The sequence below is a fragment of the Amia ocellicauda genome, chromosome 17 (assembly GCF_036373705.1).
Source record: "Amia ocellicauda isolate fAmiCal2 chromosome 17, fAmiCal2.hap1, whole genome shotgun sequence".
Classification (NCBI taxonomy): domain Eukaryota; kingdom Metazoa; phylum Chordata; class Actinopteri; order Amiiformes; family Amiidae; genus Amia; species Amia ocellicauda.
The window spans coordinates 8,604,673-8,627,969 of NC_089866.1; the positions used below are offsets into that span (position 1 = coordinate 8,604,673).

At 42.8% G+C, this 23,297-nt stretch overlaps 1 protein-coding gene across 1 annotated transcript in view; it reads left to right on the plus strand.

Moving 5' to 3' along the window:
• Positions 1–303: 303 nt before the first annotated feature.
• LOC136712977 (multidrug resistance-associated protein 1) overlaps positions 304–23,297 on the plus strand; it is a 29,865-nt gene continuing 6,871 nt past the window's right edge. The window contains exons 1-18 of the mRNA XM_066689851.1: positions 304–572; positions 4,661–4,837; positions 5,138–5,263; positions 7,692–7,829; positions 12,382–12,507; positions 14,061–14,122; positions 14,412–14,543; positions 15,161–15,367; positions 16,656–16,833; positions 17,935–18,096; positions 18,402–18,494; positions 19,210–19,413; positions 19,546–19,692; positions 20,992–21,079; positions 21,941–22,010; positions 22,357–22,483; positions 22,799–22,975; positions 23,078–23,245. Coding sequence (XP_066545948.1) covers positions 531–572; positions 4,661–4,837; positions 5,138–5,263; positions 7,692–7,829; positions 12,382–12,507; positions 14,061–14,122; positions 14,412–14,543; positions 15,161–15,367; positions 16,656–16,833; positions 17,935–18,096; positions 18,402–18,494; positions 19,210–19,413; positions 19,546–19,692; positions 20,992–21,079; positions 21,941–22,010; positions 22,357–22,483; positions 22,799–22,975; positions 23,078–23,245 — 2,424 coding nt within the window. The 5' untranslated portion in view covers positions 304–530. The remainder of the gene's footprint in view (positions 573–4,660; positions 4,838–5,137; positions 5,264–7,691; positions 7,830–12,381; positions 12,508–14,060; positions 14,123–14,411; positions 14,544–15,160; positions 15,368–16,655; positions 16,834–17,934; positions 18,097–18,401; positions 18,495–19,209; positions 19,414–19,545; positions 19,693–20,991; positions 21,080–21,940; positions 22,011–22,356; positions 22,484–22,798; positions 22,976–23,077; positions 23,246–23,297) is intronic.

Here is a 23,297-nt window from a genome sequence, read left to right on the forward strand (position 1 = left end):
ACATATTTCTGAAGGCTCTTGCTGCACAGTCAAAAATATTTATTTCACTCAGTAATGAGAGAGACTGGGGAATAGAGCTGTTTGGGGAACTAAGGGGGAGGATAGGCTGAGGTGATCTCCCATCAGCTTAGAGGAGTTACTGTGGTGTTTTCATTCTGCTCCAGCCAAATCAACCAGACATGTATGAAAACAGAGAGAAAGAGGGGAGAGAGAGAGAGAGAGAGAGAGAGAGAGAGAGAGAGAAGAAAGGCTGATCTTTCCACCCACCTAGTGGGGTGAGACAGTCTGGCAGGACAGCTCTCATAAACAGGGCTGTCTCAGGGACTTGCTCTCAGAAGAAAAATGATTCACAGAGCAGCAGCAGCAGTTAGGTAAAGAGGAGGAAGAGATCAGACACACTCTCCCTGCGCACTCTGACTCACTGTTGCACCGCACTGCACCGCACTGCACCGCACTCCCTCACAGCCTGAAGAGGATTTACTGCTGAACAGAAAGAGCCCAGGAGACGAAGGGAGCGAAAAGGAGCGTGGATGGATGCCTTCTGCAGTCTCAGTGGCCTGGACCCTCTCTGGGTGAGTGTTAACTGGCTGACTGAGGCACACAGGGAGGGTATACTTCAGAGAGACAGTTGACAGACAGGTGTACAGCAATAAGGACAGATGATTTCCTATCATTCTGGAGGGTATTGAATAGCAAAAATTAATAATAATTCTACATCATGTGTTTAATGCAATAGTTCTGTTTATTTAAAAAAAAATACATCATGCATATCTAATTAGAATGTGCCTGTTATTGGTGAGATTTTATGGTTAGATGCTTCTTAAGATAATGTTTTTCTACATGAAAGGAAAATGTTCACGTTTAATTTTCTTTAATTCTCGTCCTAAGATGAGTTATTGTTTTATTTATTTTTTATTTGATGAGCGGTTTAAAATATGAATAATTGCTTTAACTGTCATAAAAGTATGTTCTGTACTGTGTGACTCAAAGGTTAAGGACACTGTATTTTTAACATGAATAACATTCAGCCATTGGACTAATTTCACTCTCAGTCTATACCTTTCAGTCTCCACCATATCAGTATTATTGATTATTGTAAATCTATTCACACTTGTTTACAAATTGCAGAACCTCAAATCCTTCTTTAGACACTAAGAAAAAGTGATACCTGTCATTAGGCTATTTCACTTCCTACATAAGGAAATCCAATTTAAACTTTTATTTTCTATATTTTTCAAACTGTAATAACATTTTGCTGATGGACTTTACTATTTTCAGAGCTTGCTAGATCTTGCAGATCTATTTCATTTCATTTTAAATTTCTCTGAGTATCCTTATGTGGTTTTGTATAATATACCTGCCTTTCCAGGTGTTGTTTTTGCAATTAAAGGGCTGATATGTAGATGAGTAAGAATCCTGTTCAGGTTTAGACAGGCACATTTATAAATTGAGTTTTGGTCTAGACGTTCGAGACCCTTTATTTTCATTCATGTTTTGGCACATGATCAGAGGCACATTACAAGATGTGGACGATTTTAATTCCACTGAAATGCATCCAGCATCAACATGATATTTTTGCTCAAATGATTTTACATGACTTCATAAAAAGATGGAGCTGGATAGTATGTTCTATAAACTGTACCAAGATCATATCTGAATGTTGCCCATTATGCTGCAGGATGTATATGCCAGATTGTAATGCATAGGTGTAGTCCTCAATGCAGAAAAACTCTCACTGATGGAAATTTGAAATATTTCTTTAGAGAAAATAATCACTTTCTCCTGTAGGTTTCCAACAGGCATCTCAATTCTGCATTAAGCACAGCCTCTGGCCCTATCTTAAACAGGTCTGAGCCAAACCAAAACAAATTGCTCGGTGTTGTTGATAAATGGAAATCATTCACTGTGGGCGAAACTGAGATCACCCAAGCAATCAGGCATTTGACCTCAGCTAGATCAGAAACCAGAGACAAGAGTCTATCAACATAGTGCTCAGATGAGAAGTCCATTTCCATAAGGAAGCATGTGGGAGTTTTACTCCTCCTTGTTTTGTAGCAGAAGCCGCCTAGAGAGATGGCTTAGATATCTGGGCATTCAGAAGTTCAGAGTTGGAAGGGTTAACAGATTGGCTGTCTTTAAGGTTTATAATCACTGAATCTTTAGCTGCAAGCGGAGGGTTTGGGGAGGGTTTAACATCATGCTTATTCCTGCCTGGGAGAAGATGATGAAAATTAGCATTTGCAACTCAACAGCCCAGCACTTTGCAGACTCAGCTATTGGCTCTGACACGTCTCTCACCTAGCCATGTGGACAGCTGCCCTGTGCATACAATGTATCGGCCCTATTGGTTAGCACTGCACTCGGTAACCCCGGGTCACTGGACTAAACACACAGCTCTCGGTGGTGGCGTCTGTGTATTTAGTGGTCTCCAGCCCCGTGCCCCAGTGTGAAGGGCATCTTCGGCCGCAGTAAACACGCGCCAGAGCCATTACTGAAATGCTGCCAAGAACTCTTATTGAACATATGTTTGAGAGAGAACTTTTCTGGCAGACTTATAGCATTTCTGAGAGTTTTCCTTTTCCTCAAATTCCTTTCTTTCTTCAATTAAAAGAGACTAAATGGGGAAAAAACAAAACACTACCAATTATATAGAGTGCCAACATTCCCATATCACGCTGGTGCTGTTGAAACTTTATTTCCGGTCCCACAAGTAAAGAGCCTATAAAAATGCATAGGACCCTGAAGGTGATACTAGCCAACAGCAATATTATTGACCAGATTTATGGTTGGACCTCAAAGCAGGGTCAAGCATTTTGATTTCCTGCCTTTCATTCTTTACAAGTTGTCCATTTGCAAAAGTCAGAGTGACTAGACAAAAACAAAAAGTAGCACTGGTCAGTGAGGTTTGGTCTTGCCAACATGACGTTTACTGAGATTTGGAGCAGCCACTCAAACTATGCGGCTGCTATCTTTAATCTGCGGTCCGGCAGCTCCGCAGCAGCCCTGCAATTGTAGTGAGTTAGCGAGAGTAATATTGTAAACTGTTTCTAAACTCAGACTTAAAGAGTCTCACCACAAAATGAGTGGAAGAGAGTAAGATGACAATGAAAAAATATTTTATAAAGTGTTATTTCTCCTTAGCTCACTTCTAGGTCTAGGATGGAGTTTCTCTTGCTTACTATTAGAAGGCCATTGTTCATCTTGAGTAATATATTATTCCATAATCTGGCTCTCTGGAGTCTTGAGACTCTAGAAGTGGTCAAGGGAAACGTAACCCTCATCCTCAGGTAGTACAAGAACAAGAGCAGCCCATGCAAAACAAGACAAGAACATGCAGACATCAAATCTAAGGGTGTTTTTCAGACAAAATGACAGTTATGAAAAAATGAAATGTTATGTTCTTGCATTAACTATCCCAGCTACATCTGGGAAGATGTATTCAAACTGATAAAAGAGACTGGTGGGAAATGTATCTGTTATAGAGCAATTCAGAAATGTTAGCTAGCAAACAAAGTCGAGAGGCTAAAAAGTAAAAAACTGCAGTGTCATGGGTTTTGGAACAAGTCAGACATGAATTCTTATTGTTTCTTTGTTGCAGACATAAATCAACAAAGTCAGTGGGTTTGGGGGCTTTCAAATTCACCCAGGGACAGTACAGATAATATAAAGGGCACCCAGGCAGGGTTAACTGTGCCTGTTGTTGCTCTGTGTTTAGTGGTAGAGGCAGCGTTCCTCTCCTGACCAGTGTCGGTACCGACAATGCTAAACCTCACCTGCCCTCGGTTGGGTCTGTGGTTTGGGCTGGAGGCCCCATGGTGGTGAGGTGTTGTGTAACAGGGAGGCAGCTGGAATGAATTGTGGCTGATCCACTCATCTCCCGGGTCTCTGTCCATGGAGTGGAGAGAGTGATCTCAGACTGTATGGGCCCTTAACCACTTCCTGCCCAGACTGCACTGATACCTCCTGTTAATAGATCCTAGATTCTTCACTTGCCTCCTACACTGTGATTCAATGTCATACTATTTAATGATATGCTGCGCTTTTTTTCTCCATGTTTTTGTGAATTTATTTAAGCATCTGGCTACAGTGCACACATCAGGCAACTCCCTTTGTAAAGCTACCTAGCACTCCCCCCAATCGTATCAGTTCAGGATGTCACAACACACTTGCCGAGTTTTATCCCTCCCAAGAATCATCTGCATCTGCCTTTCCAACACAAAAACAAACAGTTCTTCTTCACATGATTAATGCCAAAAGTACTTTTTTCTGATACTTATACACTCAGCTGTTTGAGCTAAAAAAACAAAGAAGAAAAAAATCATTACAAATCTACAAAGAAATGTTTTGTCCTGTATTGGCTAACAGGGAACCCCTGGTATACTCTGGCAAAGTCAACACGAAGCACAGTCCAAAGGCTATATTTTTAAAGGCCATTTTTTAACATTCAGGGTCAGGTGTACATGTTTTTTGTTCTTTGTCTACTGCTCTAGGCCTCTGTATAGCTTCAGCCCAAACTAAACAAAGTTTTTTTTAGCATACCATGTTTCAAAGTCAATCAACACTTTGAAGACAACAAAGGATATAGGGGTATCTTAAAGAAATCATTTCATTCATTTTGGGCTGTGTCGTGAACTTCTGCCCTTCGGCTTGTCCATTGCAGGACTGGAACCGGACATGGTACACCCCCAACCCGGACCTGACCCAGTGCTTCCAGAACACGGTGCTGGTTTGGGTTCCCTGTATCTACCTCTGGATTTGTGCACCCTTCTATTGCTTTTATCTCTACTGCCATGACCGCGGATACATCCGCATCTCCTGCCTGTGTTGTATCAAAACGGTGAGCATTGAAACATAAGGCCATACTGTCAGTTATTTCACACTGCCCACAGATGTCAAAGGACAATAGGAGGCACACAGAAAATGCAGCATATCATATGAAGTGTATAAAAACATGATTTGAGCTAAGCATCTTAGAGGTCTTTTATTAATATTACTATTATTATTATTATTATTATTATTATTATTATTATTAGTCTTAATATGCAATTATATCACTCTGTGCATGAGAAAGGAGGTAAGCAGGGCATGTCAGTTGCTCATCTTTCGGTGTTTGTGTCTCCTCCCCTTTCGCACACAGGTCTTGGGCTTCCTGCTGGCCTCCTTTGGCTTTGTTGAGTTCTTCTACATTCTGCTGGAGAGGAATCGAGAGATTCATCATCACCTAGTGTTTCTGCTCAGCCCGGTCACCCGCAGCCTCAGCATGGTATAGCATTTATTGCCGTCACGTCACTGAATGACTGGTCATAGGCACCATTCCATCAGTCAGTCCCTGTTGTCCTGGTTATGCCAAATCATCCCAAAGTCTGCTTTACACTATATTACAGCTATACCAGGATCACAACCACTTTAAAGATAGGCGGCCAGACAAATACAGTCATTCATCCTACAGCTCAGTTTCCAGAGCAGTAGGTCTCATTGACATGCCATTCCCTTTTTTGTCCCCAGGGGTCATCTGTGAGATTGAGGACAGGCTGTAAAATTTCCTCAACACTTATATTCTTGAAGCATTGTTTCACACTTCTAGGTTTATTCCATGGTTTTATCATGTTCCTGGATATACAGGGCTTTTAGCATCAGTGCTGGTTGTCCATACTCTCACGATAAACCACATTTAATGGTGGGGCATTTAATTGGATAGAGTCTATCGAGTGATTTATGACAGATTAAAAAGACGCGGGATCTTGGGCACCTGCCAGTGTGTCTCTCCTGCAGCGGCCACAGCCTCACGACTACTTTTTTCCGACAGACGTTAGACAGTCCTTCCAAACAGACGGACTCTCCCAGACACAAACACGCTGCCCACCTGTGGTCTTCTCAGACACCAATGTCAATATCAATGACTGCTGGGGGGGGGCGTCTGGGGGGGAATCACAGCAATGTATCCTAAACACAAAGAGACACTTGTAAGAAACACTGATGTTTTGAGATTTCCAAACCCACTCATGTGGGATGAAAGCCTTTTTTGTGGCTGTCGTTTTAATTCAGGAATTCGACACCTCATCTCAAAAGCTGTAAACCACTATACTGACAAACTTCACAATCACGTGGTAATGGGTAGCAAACATTTTTAGCAACACATTGCAACACCTTAATTGAAAAAGCGAAGAGCACGGTTCCAAAAATATATATGCATCACCCTCTATCGATTTCACTGTGAAGGTAACATGCTTGTTCTTTTTCTTGTGATTGTTCAGTTCCTGCATTTTTCAGTTAGATGCCCACTGCATCAGTTTTCATTGTGTCTGCTTGCACACGTGATGGCATGCATACCTGAAGGCTGCTGTCAGTCTCTCTTCTAGCTTGTAACACAATCATCACGTCATAATTTGGAGGAATAAAAAACATTCTAGCACCTGCAAGTAATACAAAGCTGATGGCAGCCTGGAGGAACCACAGCCTTGAAAATAACATTATTAAGAGATTAAAAACTAGGATGTGAAGATTTAAAAAGTTCTCGATATTGAGTTGATAAAATCTATTGGAGATGGTTTACCTACTCTATTGAACTATAAGTATTCATAATAAGTATTCACTCCACTTCACTAAATGTTTCTTCAAGTTTTATCAGCCTGTGTTGGTCCTTGGTCCTTTAATTAGTACAGCCCATAAACCAATCCACCACCAAAGTAACTAGCTTACTGAAAAACAAATGCGCGTTAGTTAGGGTTTTATATATATTTATACATACAAGACCAGATGCTTTCCCAGTTTTTTGAAGCCACTTTCAAAGACATGACTTGGATGTGTTTTCATAACGAGTTTCACAATAAGTTTGTAACACATCTTCCCCCACCCCAACGGCAATAGCAATAGCTATAGCAATAGCTCCCCCCCTTCCACTAGGACAAACTAAATGTAACATGGACAAGAGTGGTTACTAGCTTAGCCTTGATGCTTGTTGTCATGGAAAGCAGAGACTCCCCCTTTCATAGCAGTGGGCATACATCATTACTTTACAGGAAATGCAGCTATTTATGCAGTAATTATATGGTAACCATCCTCTCTTTTAAAGTAAATAGATCTCTGCCTTATGGGCGGCTTGTTAAGGGTGCTGTAGCATGCGTTGACAGGAAGGACATGGGTCTGACTCAGTGTGTGCCCAGATTCCGCCCCAATGAGGAGGTTGGGAGGATATTCAGGCTGAGACAGTGGGATATAAATAATAATACATTAACTGTTTCAAGGGAAGCACTGAAAAAAAAAATATGATTCCCAATATGGAAAAAAAAAAAATTGCCTGTATGACTGTTTTGAGTGAAAAGGTGAACTATGGTCAGAGACATGGTTTATACAAACCTCCCAATAACTGATATTTCTTTACATTACCAGAAATAAAAACACAGCCTCAGCTAAATAGTGCATATTTTCTCTTATTAGATAAGCTTCCAAGTAGCTGGAGATTCCATTGCCAGCAGGAAATAGTTTACCCCTCAAACTGTAGTTTGCTTTAGGAGATGTAAGTCAGCGAGTCATTTAATCATTTGTGTTACCAGCATGTTTAGGATGACTGCTTTAGAAGACAATTAATAGACTTTGTTGACTGGAGTGCATCACAACTTGTGTTTTATGGATCTGGATTGTATACCGAGAGTGCACAGATCTGTCAGTGACAGAATTCTCTCTCTCCCCAGGTGCTGGCAGTCATTATCATGCAGTTTGAGCGGATGAGGGGCTGCCGTTCCTCGGTCTTCCTCTTCCTGTTCTGGCTGCTGGCGGTGGTATGTTCCCTGGTTCCCCTGAGAGCCAAAATCCAGCTGGCCATTGACGAGGTAAGAGGAGCTACTCCCAGACAGCCAGCACTTTACCACAGCGTGCACTGGGTCTTCTAAAGCCCTCAGAAAAGTGACATAATTCCTCATTGTGCAATATAATGAAATACACATCTGTCTCCTCCAGGGGCATTATGTTCTACTTTTAGGAACTGAATGGTACAGGTGTTGCTGTCCTAATAGGAATCGGCTTGGACTGGTCAACCTTGCTGTCTATTGCAACAGAAATCCATCCAGAGATCTAATCCACAACAGGCAGCTAAAACAAATAAAAGGAAATTAAAAAATAGCTGCTGCAGTGTCCAACACCGTTTGCTGTTTGTCTTCCTGCCATACCCTCTAATTTGGTCAGTTTGTTTGTTTGCTCCAGCAGCAAAGTCTGTTGGTTGCTGTCTATACAATGGCGTTATTGTTCTGGGAGGGTAAGTGAATGGCAGCAGTGCAATGTCTGCAGTGCTTGATCCACGCCCCAGCAGATACCATCTGCCACACATCCTCTACCGCTGACACAGCTACCTCCTGTCCCCACTGTTGCTGGAGTTGCCCATCAGAGTAATTTTCCTCCATCTTTTTCAGACACCGCAATCATCGTCTGAGTCGGGGCAGACAAAGTATGTTGCAAATACACACAGCTGCATGTTAAGAAAAAAACAAAACGTTTTTATAGCATTTGGCACGATGTTCCCACACTTGCAGAAAAGGTTCACGATGGCGATGTGCGGTGTGTGGCGAGACATGTCTTTTTCCTCCAATAAGCCCAGGGCAGCCAAAACACCACAATCTCTGGCACGGAAATTTCTCTCTGTAGATGCTGCTACCGTCAGCACAGTTCTCACCAGATTCTCAGCAGAAGACAGTCCTTAGAAATAGCCTCTGTGAGTCTGAATTCAGCAACACCTGTGCCTTTGCCATTGTCATTCAGCTTCAACCAGCATGCCTTTCTCACCGAGCAGAGATCTTTTTAAAATGTCTACATGTGCAAGATTTTCAGAACTTTGTGTGGCCATATCAATGCAATGCTGCATTTGCACATTTTTCAATTCCAAACCGCCTGGAAGAACTGCTTTGAAATTGTCTGATAGAGTGGATAGCATATTAAGAGACCGTAAGAGTGACTTTAGCACCACATCTCTAAGAGCCAGTTGTTTACCTTGCACATCTATGTCCTGACAGCTGTAAATTCAGTACACTGAGTACAGCAGTGGAGTATTTATGTTCTCTCTGACTGAGTGAACCCATCTTCTAAAACATATTTTGACAAGTCCTCATCTTTCTTAAATACATAAAAAACAATAACTATTATTGGTGCTATGAACTCCTTCCCTCGTAAGCTAATGAATTAAAAAAAAAAAAAGAGTGCTGTTGCAACACAATTTTAGTTGCTAATTACAGTGAGGGAAAAAAGTATTTGATCCCCTGCTGATTTTGTACGTTTTCCCACTGACAAAGAAATGATCAGTCTATAATTTTAATGGTAGGTGTATTTTAACAGTGAGAGACAGAATAACAACAAAAAAATCCAGAAAAACGCATTTCAAAAAAGTTATACATTGATTTGCATGTTAATGAAGGAAATAAGTATTTGATCCCCTATCAATCAGCAAGATTTCTGGCTCCCAGGTGTCTTTTATACAGGTAACGAGCTGAGATTAGGAGCACTCTCTTGAAGGGAGTGCTCCTAATCTCAGCTCGTTACCTGTATAAAAGACACCTGTCCACAGAAGCAACCAATCAATCAGATTCCAAACTCTCCACCATGGCCAAGACCAAAGAGCTGTCCAAGGATGTCAGGGACAAGATTGTAGACCTACACAAGGCTGGAATGGGCTACAAGACCATCGCCAAGCAGCTTGGTGAGAAGGTGACAATAGTAGGTGCGATTATTCGCAAATGGAAGAAACACAAAATAACTGTCAGTCTCCCTCGGTCTGGGGCTCCATGCAAGATCTCGCCTCGTGGAGTTTCAATGATCATGAGAACGGTGAGGAATCAGCCCAGAACTACACGGGAGGATCTTGTTAATGATCTCAAGGCAGCTGGGACCATAGTTACAAAGAAAACCATTGGTAACACACTATGCCGTGAAGGACTGAAATCCTGCAGCGCCCGCAAGGTCCCCCTGCTCAAGAAAGCACATGTACAGGCCCGTCTGAAGTTTGCCATTGAACATCTGAATGATTCAGAGAACTGGGTGAAAGTGTTGTGGTCAGATGAGACCAAAATCGAGCTCTTTGGCATCAACTCAACTCGCCGTGTTTGGAGGAGGAGGAATGACCCCAAGAACACCATCCCCACCGTCAAACATGGAGGTGGAAACATTATGCTTTGGGGGTGTTTTTCTGCTAAGGGGACAGGACAACTGCACCGCATCAAAGGGATGATGGACGGGGCCATGTACCGTCAAATCTTGGGTGAGAACCTCCTTCCCTCAGCCAGGGTATTGAAAATGGGTCGTGGATGGGTATTCCAGCATGACAATGACTCAAAACACACAGCCAAGGCAACAAAGGAGTGGCTCAAGAAGAAGCACATTAAGGTCCTGGAGTGGCCTAGCCAGTCTCCAGACCTTAATCCCATAGAAAATCTGTGGAGGGAGCTGAAGGTTCGAGTTGCCAAACGTCAGCCTCGAAACCTTAATGACTTGGAGAGGATCTGCAAAGAGGAGTGGGACAAAATCCCTCCTGAGACGTGTGCAAACCTGGTGGCCAACTACAAGAAACGTCTGACCTCTGAACAAGGGTTTTGCCACCAAGTACTAAGTCGAAGGGGTCAAATACTTATTTCCCTCATTAACATGCAAATCAATGTATAACTTTTTTGAAATTTGTTTTTCTGGATTTTTTTGTTGTTATTCTGTCTCTCACTGTTAAAATACACCTACCATTAAAATTATAGACTGATCATTTCTTTGTCAGTGGGCAAACATACAAAATCAGCAGGGGATCAAATACTTTTTTCCCCCACTGTAGATTATCAAGAAATTACCCTATACAAAAAGCTCTACTGTGCATTAATATTAAACATTTTATTATCAACTTTGCCACACCAGGCCATTACTATTTTTCATATGATAATTATTCCCATATGAATACCAAATGAAAAGCATCTGGTTTTGTGGTGGCCAGTCAAAACACACACTTCATTTTCTGCAGTCTATTACAAAATACATATACAAAATATACACATTTTGTGGTAGCCACACTTGACTCTCTGCGGTGTATTTTAAAGCTGTGGTTGTCGAGAAAGCAGACAGAATGGGGTAGTTTAACTTATCAAGCCTCTTTCTGCAGGATAAGGGGTTCTTTAGAATCCTCTCACAGCCAAGTCAGACTAAAGTTTCTGACCTATATGTCCTGCCAGCATGATCCTAGTAACCCTGTTTTATGCCAGGCTCCAGTGAGGTTGTCCTCAATGCTCTCTCCACACCCTGCTCCTTCCCACACATCCATGTCTCCCCACGCTCAAGGGCCTCAAGCCACAAGCAAGCGGATGTTTACTATGGATCTCAAGTTAGCATATGTAGCATGTGTTTTGGCACGAAAGAAGCAAAACAGCATGAGAGTGGTACTGTACATTAACTAAAAAAAATGGGTTCAACAAGTGTAGGTTTGTTTTTCTCAACATATAAACACTGGGCATCACAACTCTGTACTAAGCGTTTAACATGACGGAACTGCGATTTAAAATAAGTAGTGGATTTTAGAGCCAGAACTTAGATTTATTATATAACAGATGGTGTTCACGTGGAAAGAACACATACATCCACTACAGTATGTAAGTTTAGCCTTTTTTTTGTATATAACATTAACTTGCATCTATGCATTTGATCAGTATATCACTGCCACATGATCTGTGCTGTAGCAACACATCCACCTCCTAGTCAGGAAAACTGTGGCTTACTACTTTGTTTTTCTCCTAGTTTTTAAAAGTATAAGTAGGTTACATGGGTTTCACTCTTTTCTGTGTGATTTGGAAGTCATGTGAGACCCCAGGGTCAAAACCTAGTTCCAATAACTAATTAAGAGCTCAGGTGAAGTGAAAATTAAATTGGATTGGAACCGTTTTAATGAAAGCTACATTAGACCAAAGACAACTGATGTCAGGAAGCAGTCTGTATTTTCGAAGCAGTGCCAGTGAACGGGCTGTTAAAATGTATATTGCCAAATTCATACAATATACTGAACAACGGGGGGAGCTGCATGAACTGGAATATCTGTAGGCTGGGGGGTATCAGACTCATCCTGGGGGTCCGCAGTGTCTGCTGGTTTTTGTTCCAACAGCATCTCTTAATTATTCAGTTCACGTAAGTTGTTATCTCAGTTAGGCTTATCTAAGGCTTTCACATCTTAGTTTTAATTAGACCATTTAAGGAGAACATAAACCAGAAGACACCACGGCCCTCCAGGACACCTCTGCTGTGGAAATCTCGTCGATGTTTCAGAATGCAGATGAGATTGACCCAAGGGAACTGCAGTGCTGTGTTAATGATTGTGCCCCCTGTAGCACGGGCCCTGTGTTCTGATGCAGTGCCTGTGTGTTCTCTATGTCACAGGGTTTCTCCACGGATGCTGTTCGCTATTTGGCCTTTTTCTCATACTGCACCCTTCAACTGGCCCAGCTGTTTTTCTCCTGTTTTGCAGACCAGCCCCCTTACAACCGCAAGCCAACTCAAGTCACAGTAAGTTGATGCAGCCTTAATGGACTGTTTTACATTTTTTAAAGCATCCTGATATATCCATCCATCCATCAATTTTCTACACCGCTTGTCCTGATGAGGGTCGTGGTGGCAGCATACTAAGCAGGGCAGACCTCCAGACCTCCCTTTCCCCAGCGACAGATTCCAGCTCCTCCTGGGGGATTCCCAGGCGTTCCCAGGCCAGCCGGTAGATATAATCCCTCCAGCGTGCCCTGGGTCAGCCTCAGGGTCTCCGCCCAGTGAGGCGTGTCTGGTAGAGCTGCACAGGCAGCCTCCCAGGGGGCATCCTTACCAGATGCCCGAACGACCTCAAACTCAAAATACACCTGGAACTATTTGGAACTATTTAAAAATGTTGATGATCCATACAAAAAGCGTTAAAACTCATGACATAATACAATCGAGTCTAATCTTTCCACTACAGCCAACATTAAAGGCAAATTGACTCCAACCCAATACAACTGTTTTTTGTTTAAAAAAGTCAAAATTATAATTTTCTTCTTTTTACTGATGTTTATTTTAAGCTTTAACTTTCTCTTTCCGTCTTGTCTATCCTGTTTTGTGGTGCCAGCCTCCTACTCGCTCTGCCACTGGTTTCCTATGACTGCAAGGATATAAGTCTGAGAGTCAGAATAGGATTGTGGGAGGGAGTCTTGGCTGCACTGCATTCCAGCAGCATAGCACCACTACTCTTGGACATGGCTCAAGCCATGGACACTTCTAAATGTAGTTTTTCAGTCTTTCTGTGCAGCTCTGAATCAGATTGTCAGCTAAAATTAGAGTTCTCTATAATGTACCCTGATTCAGTTTGAATAGGATCATGAGCAGCTTAACATTGACGGCCCGATTCTAAAGAGTTGTCAGGGGGAGATAATAACTAGCAAGAAAAGCCATTCCCCCGGATACCGTTGCCCAACCTTGAGGAAGATGAGAGCGTGAAAAATTGTTGTTAACAGGAGCAGGCTTTGGAAAGCAGTCAGCAGCCCATGGCGGAGACCTAGCAAACCGTTCCCTGGCAGGGGCTCGTGACAGACAGGGATATGGCCTGTTTGTGCCACACCCCACGGTCTATCCTGGTGAAGTGTGGTCTCGCTCATATTCTGGGAAGAGTTACTCACAGCATCACAGGGCTCCTGTGAGGGGGCGAGATCTAAAATAACAACTGCGTACCTCAGTGACGTTTCCATTTCCTCACGAGCCCTGCCCTCAGAGCACCCTTTTCCATCAATTTTATATATAAATTCAAAACAGAGCAAGCTTCTATTCAGATGGTTAATTATCCGGCACAAGGCAGCCTGATCATACCACAGGGCTTAGATGCAGCTCACATATCCTGTACCCGCAGAACTTCAGTTGACGCAAGTTAGAAACATTTCAAGTAATGTACAAAATGGCAGAAGCACAGCAGGTCATTTACAGAGTACAATATTTATTGTGGTGGTCTTGAGATCTTGAGATGGTCTTGTGGTGTTTGTTAAATACACACAATTAACTAGGTAATTCCTCACTCATCTACTGTTTTATTATCCCTGCAGAACCCCTGCCCAGTTCAGGATGCTTCCTTTTTGTCCAAGATCCTCTTCTGGTGGTTCAGTGGGTAGGAATGTCTTGTATTTTTCTCTCTGTACGTGTTACATTTCTATTAACTACAATTTGGTTTTCAGATGATTGCTCTGCCAAAGACAGTAGGCCATATTCATAAAACTTTTACCACCGCATTAAGTTAACACCTGCGTTTCCTACTGAGGAAAAAATATACATAAAGGAAGTTTAACATACAATTGTCAGAGTGCTAATTTCAGTAAGGCTAGCCTGAATTGACTAACCTCTCTGCGAGACCCCCAGTGGTGACAAGTTGTTCTGATTGTGTCGCTGTGTCCTTCAAGGCTGGTAGTCAAGGGATACCGCAAGCCACTGAAAGCTGAGGACCTCTGGTCACTCCGGGAGGAAGACACATCTAACAAGATCATCTCTGACCTGGAACAGGAGTGGACAACTGAGCGCACCAAGCTGCAACAGTAAGACACCTCACTCAGACCCACACTCACAATATTACACTCTCTAACAGCTTTTGAGTGCTTACTGTGAGAAGCACTTGGGTTTTGTACTTTAAAACTTCTCACTCAAGGCCCCTAGGGTTCTTAGGACTGGCACCTTAGGTACGTAGTGTGGTGCTCATCCTGGGGAGGAGGGTTGAAAGTAGGTTAGAGCAAATCCAGTGAAGGTGTCATGTCTGAGACAAGGGGACAAACAATTTTATTGCTAAAGCTTGTAAAAAATTACTCTTCTTTTATGATTTATTATGACGTTCCATAACTTGTCATGAAAAGTAATTTGCTCACGTGAGAGGTCAGTTAATGAATCTCTGGGTTGCAATTTACAGTGGAAATCATCAACAAGTAGGAAAGGCCTGTGCAAGAGGGGTATTTAAAAGGAAGGCCTGCCTTTTGATGTTTTTAATGCATAATATGATTTATTGTTATGCCATATTAGAAAGCAGATGTAATTTTCCATTGTTGGGTTCCAACAAATTTGACTTTGACTCCTCTTTTGAAGTTCTAGACAACAATATAAAACATACATAAAGGAATGTTCTTGTGTGTTGACTGCTCCCCTGTGTACACGTCTCTGTCAGACAGGAGAAGTCCCTGAGTGCAGGCGTGGCCCAGGGTTCCCGACTCACAGAGCAGGCCCAGCTCCTCCGGAAGCTGCAGAAGGAGCAGAGTTCAGGATTCTGTCTGCTCAGGACGCTGGCCCGGTCCTTTGGGCCCTACTTTCTGTCCGGCACACTGTGTCTCATGGTGCACGATGCCTTCATGTTCTCCATCCCACAAGTGCTCAGGTAGTTTTACCCTTTCTTACTCTGGTAAAACATTATCTACCATCATATGGGTCTGGAGAGAAAGCCACGAAGTTAACAGGAGCAGTTTCTCCACAGAATACAGAAGCTCTTCTGGCAGACTATTTAAATAGTTTTTCCCACATTAAAGATAGAGGTTATGATTTCCACCGCATCAACATTTTGAAGAGTGTAGGGGTTTGCTGGCAGGCCCTGTGGTTCATATTCCATCACTGCAAAGTCATCTACAGGTTCACACCACCATGAGAGCTGAACTAAATACCTTTACTGTCAAGGATACCTACAGCTTTCAGTTTCCCATGTCTATAGGAATTTCTCTGTTTACTGCTCCGCAAGGTGCTACGGTGGGTAACGTCATCACAGTCCATTCAAGCTGGGCCACATCTGTCTTATGTGGTCTGGTACATGTTTCTTTGTGACAGCAGCCTCTCCTAGTTTTAACACTACATTTCCCCAGCTCATCTCGAGCACAATATTTTATATTGAGTCCAGCTACATTGTAGTTCAAGTCACGCGCTCCGTCCATGACCCACATGGACAAATAAATGACGAGCCCACTGTAGGGGCTCCATTGTCCTGCACTTGTTCATCAAGCATTAAGTAGGATTAAAGAAGCCACTGTCACTGCATCTTGATAACTGTAGAATGCTGTGCAGAAGTATAACTGTTCGGACCACTATGGTGAGACCAGACGATACCACTGTGAATTAGAAAAGCGTTCCGTCGATCTGCAGAGAAATTTGTCCTCAGTGTCCTCTCCTTATGCAGCCCCACAAGCTGGGACATACCAGCTTTGTGAAAGAGTCTTTTTCCTCATCTATGAAATCCTGAGGCTGACCACAATAAGGCCACTGCCAGCCAAGAGTGAGGGATCTAAAACCACAAGCTGTCACCAGAGCTGCTGCAATTGCAATTATATTCACAGACCCAGTAACACTGGGAATAGAGGAACAGAGAAGGAGGAGGAGCATGTCTGAGTTTAATGAATGCCAAGACCCAGATCACTACAGAGGCAATCCTAACACTACACTTAGACTGCATACACAAAACATTCCTAAAAAGTAGAAATACTAAAAACTACAACCAAAAGTCTCAGTGTTACATTAGAGAGATGAATACACCTTAGATACAATAACACAATAGACAACACCACTTAGTATCTCACAATCGGTGGCAACCTATGGATTGGAGCAATTCCAACTTCCTGCAATGTGACCCGTTTTTTTTTAGTATGGCCCATCTGACTGCCGGTCTATCTTCTGCCCCTCAGTCTGCTGCTGGGTTTCATGCGGGATGAGGATGCCCCTCTTTGGAAGGGCTATTTCTATGCAGCCTTGATGTTCCTGCTGTCCTGCCTGCAGTCCCTCTTCAATCACCAGTACATGTACTCCTGCTTCACTGTGGGCATGAGGGTGAAGACGGCAGTCATGGGCTTGGTCTATAGGAAGGTAAGTCTCCCAGGCCATGGCCCAGCAGTTAAAGAAGGAACAAGGCTGGAGTTTTGGGGGACATTGTGATATACACCGATCAGCCATTACATTATGACCACTGACAGGTGAAGTGAATAACACTGATAATCTCGTTATCATGGCACCTGTCAGTGGGTGGGATATATTAGGCAGCAAGTGAATATTTTGTCCTCAAAGTTGTGTTAGAAGCAGAAAAATGGGCAAGCATAAGGATCTGAGCGATTTTGACAAGGGCCAAATTGTGATGGCTAGACATCTGGGTCAGAGCATCTCCAAAACTGCAGCTCTTGTGGGGTGTTCCCAGTCTGCAGTGGTCAGTACCTATCAAAAGTGGTCCAAGGAAGGAAAAGCGGTGAACCAGCGACAGGGTCATGGGCGGCCAAGGCTCATTGATGCAAGTGGGGAGCGAAGGCTGGCCCGTGTGGTGCAATCCAACAGACGAGCTACTGTAGCTCAAATTGCTGAAAACGTTAATACTGGTTCTGATAGAAAGGTGTCAGAACACACAGTGCATCACAGTTTGTTGCGTATGGGGGTGCGTAGCCGCAGAAAAGTCAGGGTGTCCTGCCACAAAGCAAAAATGGTTCATGAATGGTTTGAGGAACACAACAACGAGTTCAAGGTGTTGACTTGGCCTCCAAATTCCCCAGATCTCAATCCAATCGAGCATCTGTGGGATGTGCTGGACAAACAAGTCCGATCCATGGAGGCCCCACCTCGCAACTTACAGGACTTAAAGGATCTGCTGCTAACGTCTTGGTGCCAGATACCACAGGACACCTTCAGAGGTCTAGTCCATGCCTCGATGGGTCAGGGCTGTTTTGGCGGCAAAATGGGGACCTACACAATATTAGGCAGGTGGTCATAATGTTATGGCTGATCAGTGTACAAAGCTGTTAAAGTGAATTTACTCACCTGTGTTCTTCTTCTTCACCTGTGTTCTTCTTTGTCAACCCCACACCTGTTACTTAATAGAGACTGAGATTGCTGTGTAGTTGAGTTGGAGAAGCGTAAAGCTGCTTGAGGTATAGGTTATAGGTTTATATGTTTGTTGTTTTAATTATGCCGTGTTTCCTCCAGTCCCTGGTCATCAACAGTGCTGCGCGGAGGACCTGCACCGTGGGGGAGATAGTAAACCTGGTTTCAGCAGACACTCAAAAGCTCATGGACTTTGTGGTTTACTTCAATGCTGTGTGGCTGGCACCCATCGAGGTTGCACTCTGTCTCTTCTTCCTCTGGCAGGTGAGGTAGCACTGTGGGACTCAGAGGATTAAACTTAGATTGACTGGATTGAGAAAAAAAAAAGGAATCCATTTGATTTTCTGCTGTGTATGTGTTTTTTCTCCCCATCATGTCCTTCTGGTTTGAAGTAATACCTAAAATAAGCAATGAATGCCAATGCTGACCTAGAGAAAGACAAACAAACAAAAGGACCTCAAAATAATTTGTTTTAGCAGAACTTTCTTTGTTAGAGTTGCCAGAACACACATAACACAGCCAGATGTTTCATTACCACTGTCTCTCCCTCTCTCCCCAACCATATACAGCACTTAGGACCATCTGCCTTGGCTGGAATTGCTACAGTTATCCTCATCTTTCCCCTGAACGGGTTCATCGCCAAGAAGAGGAGCAAACTCCAGGTACAGCCCCTTCCCAGACGATATGGGGGCTCCCATGCATGTGGGAGCATGTGTCATCTTGAGTACTGTCCCACAGCTGCTTTAGATAACAGAAGGAAAGCAGCGTGGGTGTGCGGGTTGGATGTGCGCTTCTCCGGCCTGCCTTTGATGTCCCCATGTTACCCATATGAAAAACAACCACAGGGGAAAAAAAATAAAAGAGGGGCTATAAATTTTATTTAAAAGTAAAGTGTATTTTTACAAAACAAGATTTTTGCCAATCCTAAAGTTTAAATTGGACATACAGTGGAGATGTATTAACTGCTTTCAGAGTTCTTTTGTACCCTCCCTATGAAAGCTGTAAAATGTGCAAACTTCAAACTCTCCACTGTTGCAACTCAAACATGCTGGATCTGGAATAGAGATCTAAAAAAAGTATTTAAATACAGTGAATTCTGGAGCTGCCTTTGCTACTGTACATAGGGAATACTGCCTAACCTTAAAAAATATGATTATATGAAATATTTAACATCCATATTAGCATACAAAATTTTTTTAATATTTCCATTTCCTATTATATTGTGGACTACCTTACTACATTTTCTTGCATTTCTTGAAAACTTACCATTCATAATTATGTAGTTCTCATGGAAAGGCTTTCTTTTCTGACAACAAAACACAGCTCAAGATTATATGAGCATAACTGACAATGCTGTGCATGTGTGCATGTCACCAGGAGGTCCAGATGAAGCACATAGATGGAAGAATCAAACTGATGAATGAGATCCTGAATGGGATCAAGATCCTCAAGTTTTATGCGTGGGAAAAGGCCTTCCTGGAAAGAGTGTTGGGCTACAGAGAGAAGGAGCTCAAGGCTCTGAAGAAGTCTCAGATCCTCTACTCCATCTCCATCGCCTCCTTCAACTCCTCCAGCTTCCTGGTATGCATGATAAGCCCAGTAGAACCTCTTTTTCCAAATACTAATTGAGACCGATCTTAGAAGTTGGGGAAGTTTACATATTGACTGGTCTTTTCTATTGAATGTGTTTCTGTGTCATTCACCTGAATCCAGATTGCATTTGCGATGTTCGGGGTATATGTGATGATTGATGAGAAGAATGTCCTGGATGCTCAGAAGGTCTTTGTGTCCATGGCCCTGATCAACATCTTGAAGACCCCATTAAGTCAGCTGCCCTTCGCCATGAGCACAACCATGCAGGTGAGGCCACAATCCTATTTAACTGCAAGACAATAGGTGCATTTACACTGCCATGTTTGATCCAGATCAAATGCTTTGGTAGCATTTGATCAGGATCAGAAATGGCAGTGTAAATGCTCAGCCATCGGATCAAATGTACCTCTCAGGGAGATGGTACAGATCCTGATCAAATGCTACCAATGCATTTGATCCTGGCAGTGTAAACGCTCGACCGGCTCAATATATATATTTTTTTTTCATTGCTTCGGTTGTGAAAAAATATGCATATGCAAGTGCGTTGGATTTACTTGTTACATTCATTCGTAACGAGATAAATACAATGTTCAATACATCTGTGTTCTAAAATACTAATTTAATATATACATATAATACATTTTGGTCTGACGTGCTAATGCGGCAGCGTAACTTTTAAAGGCAGGTGGCAGACATGAAACAGTGGAGCAGATACGAGACCCTTACTCTTCACTTAATACAAATTAATAATTCTTAAAATTAACACTATATGCCTTTTTACTTTATTTTAGCCAAAAATATAGAATTGTCTTTGAATTTAAAATGCTTAGGCTGCGAAATGTAATTTATTTCATGTTTGCAAAAAATGTTTGTATATGTATTTAAAATGCTTCGGTTGTGAAAAATATGCAAGTGCATTGGTTTTACGTGTTATAATAATTTGTAACGAGCTAGTGCGTCAGCTTTTGTTTTAAGGCAGGAGGCAGACATGCACCAGTGGTGCAGATAAGAGATCCCATTCCCTACTTCCCGTATTATAAATAAAATAGTTAAAATGAACACTAAAGATAAAAACGACACATAAAACAACAGTTTTTGATATATCCGTGTTATAAAGGACTAATTTAATAAATGCATATAATGAAGTTTGGACTTATGTGCTAGAGCGCATGTGCGGACCCCTGTGGCGGCTTAAAGTTGATCCTGATCAGATGGCAATGTAAACGCAACACCACTGATCGTGATCAAATGTTCCCATGCATTTGATCTGGATCAGAAATGGCAGTGTAAATGCACGTAATGAACCAGTTGTGAGCTGTGAACAGCTGCATCCAGGCCTTCAAGACTAAATAAACCACCTGCAGTCTGTTCAGTGTAGGATTTTATTACAAAGCAATGTTTAATTGTATATTATTGATCATAACTGGATTTAAATCAATATTCACTGATGTCAATGTTACACATCGTAGAATGAACTAGAACAAAGCAATCTATGTAGAAATGCTTTTGAAAAGTGACACATGGAGCACAGAGACAGTGAACCTGTGAACTTGGTATCTTTCTCAGGCTATCGTCTCTCTGAAGCGGCTGGGCAAATTCCTTTGTCAAGAGGAGCTCAAACCGGAGAGTGTGGAGAGAGCCCCCTTAAGCCCTGGTGAGAGAGCTGTGCCACTTTCCATTCTCTTTTGTCTGTCATCTCTAACTGCATAACCACCTGCTGTACCCTTCAGACTTGGCTCGAGGGGTAATATACACAGACAAAAAACACTCCCCTTAGCATCTAATGTATATTACTTATAGGGTCAAGAACCACACGTAATGTTTAAAGAAACCATACTCAAATTACTATGTGCATGCTCAGTTGTGAAGAGACCCAAGACACCCAAAGCACAAACAAAAAATGGCAGTTTTTAAATCAGTATTGCTCCAAACATCCAGTATACTGCAGATCACTACCAGGGAGGACTCTGTATTCAGCAGCTAGCACGTACAGGAAAAGTTCTCAGAAATCTGACATGCGGCCAGTCTCGCATCAACAACAACAACACATCCACAACGACATACAATTAATTTTAATCTTTTAACATTTCCCAGAAAGCTCCTGGATCAGTGCACATCCATTTTTTTAAATGAAGGCTTACTCACCATACAATTATAGACCCTCTGTAATTTTACCGCTCGCCTGAAGGGAATTCTCTGGTTTAGTGATTATGACTAAGTTCTTATCTTATTACCGCACTTCTTTCCTTAAAAGCGCCAGCTTATCTGAGCCAGAAAGGGGAGTACATTATAATTTCCAGCAGACTGGATAATGCTAGACTTAAATCTTATGGTAGCAACAGGATAACTGATGTGAAGGTCCAACTGAAAGATCAAAGGCTGACTAAAAAGATAATGATTGGCCACCTTGGAATTGGTAAATGACATGTATGGTAATTGAGCCCAATTCTAACCTCACATGGCCTATTGCTGACCACTCTCTCTCTTGGTCTCTGCCTCCCTCTCCCTCTCTCAGAAGGCAACAGTGTGTTGGTAGAGAATGGCACTTTCAGCTGGTCTAAAGAGGGGCCTCCATGTCTCAAAAGGTCAGTCTCACTGTTCATTCTTTTTAGCAGACAATCAAGTAAGATTTTCAATAAAGCATTCCACTTATTGGTTCTTCTATCATGCTGGCTGATGTAATCCAGGGACAGCTGTTTCCCACATGCACTGTGCCCTCCTCTGGAGCTTGTGCGATCTTTGCAGGAGTTGTATGACAGGACAAGTCGGCACGTTCCAGAAGTCCATATTCACAGTGACTAACTGTATTTTTCCAGAGAAGGGGACTGCACAACCAGGCTTCTTCTGCTGTAAAGCCTGCAGTCAGAGACTTCATCAGCAGGTGACCATTTGCACCATGCTTAACTATGTCCTTGTGCCTTGTGTTTGTAGGATCAGTGTAAAAGTGCCACACGGGTCTCTGGTAGCTGTGGTGGGCCACGTGGGCAGCGGGAAGTCCTCTCTGCTTTCAGCCATGTTGGGTGAAACAGAGAAGAGGAGCGGCCGTGTCTCTGTGAAGGTATCACTCAAGGCCAATTTTTTTGTCTGGTTCTTTTGAATCTGATCGAATGCAAGAATTTGAACAGGTGTCTCCTAATTAAGAGGTGCAGGATTGTAGCTGTAGTATCATAGAAGAGATTCCAAATTCTTCAGATCAAATAGAAGCTTATCGTAATCCTTTAGTTTTTTTTAACTTGTTTGTCACACTAAATGAATGTCAAGCATATTAATGTCAACTGTGTAGGGCATTAGGCTGCAAACAATACATATAACATTCATGGGCATCACTGGTTAAAACTAAAACCTCCGTCTTTCTCTACCCATCTCTGTGCAGGGTTCAGTGGCCTATGTGCCCCAGCAGGCCTGGATCCAGAATGCCACTCTGGGGGACAACATCGTGTTTGGGCACGAGAGGAAGGAGAATTGGTACCAGCGTGTGGTGGAAGCCTGCGCTCTCCTGCCTGACCTGGAGATCCTGCCTGCCGGGGATGCCACTGAGATCGGGGAGAAGGTAGGAAACTACGAGCCCCTTCTGCCAAACAAGAGGCTGCCTTCCTAAAGGTTTAATGAACTGATGCTATATTTATGGATATACCTCCCCCCCTTTCCCCAGGGTCTGAACCTATCAGGAGGGCAGAAGCAGAGGGTAAGCCTGGCACGGGCAGTATACAGGAAGGCTGATGTCTACCTGCTGGATGACCCCCTGTCTGCTGTGGATGCCCATGTTGGTCAGCACATCTTTGACAAGGTCATCGGACCTAAGGGCCTGTTGAAAGACAAGGTGAAGGCCACAGCTAAGTCAGGATTTCGTAACTGACTGACACATCACTGTC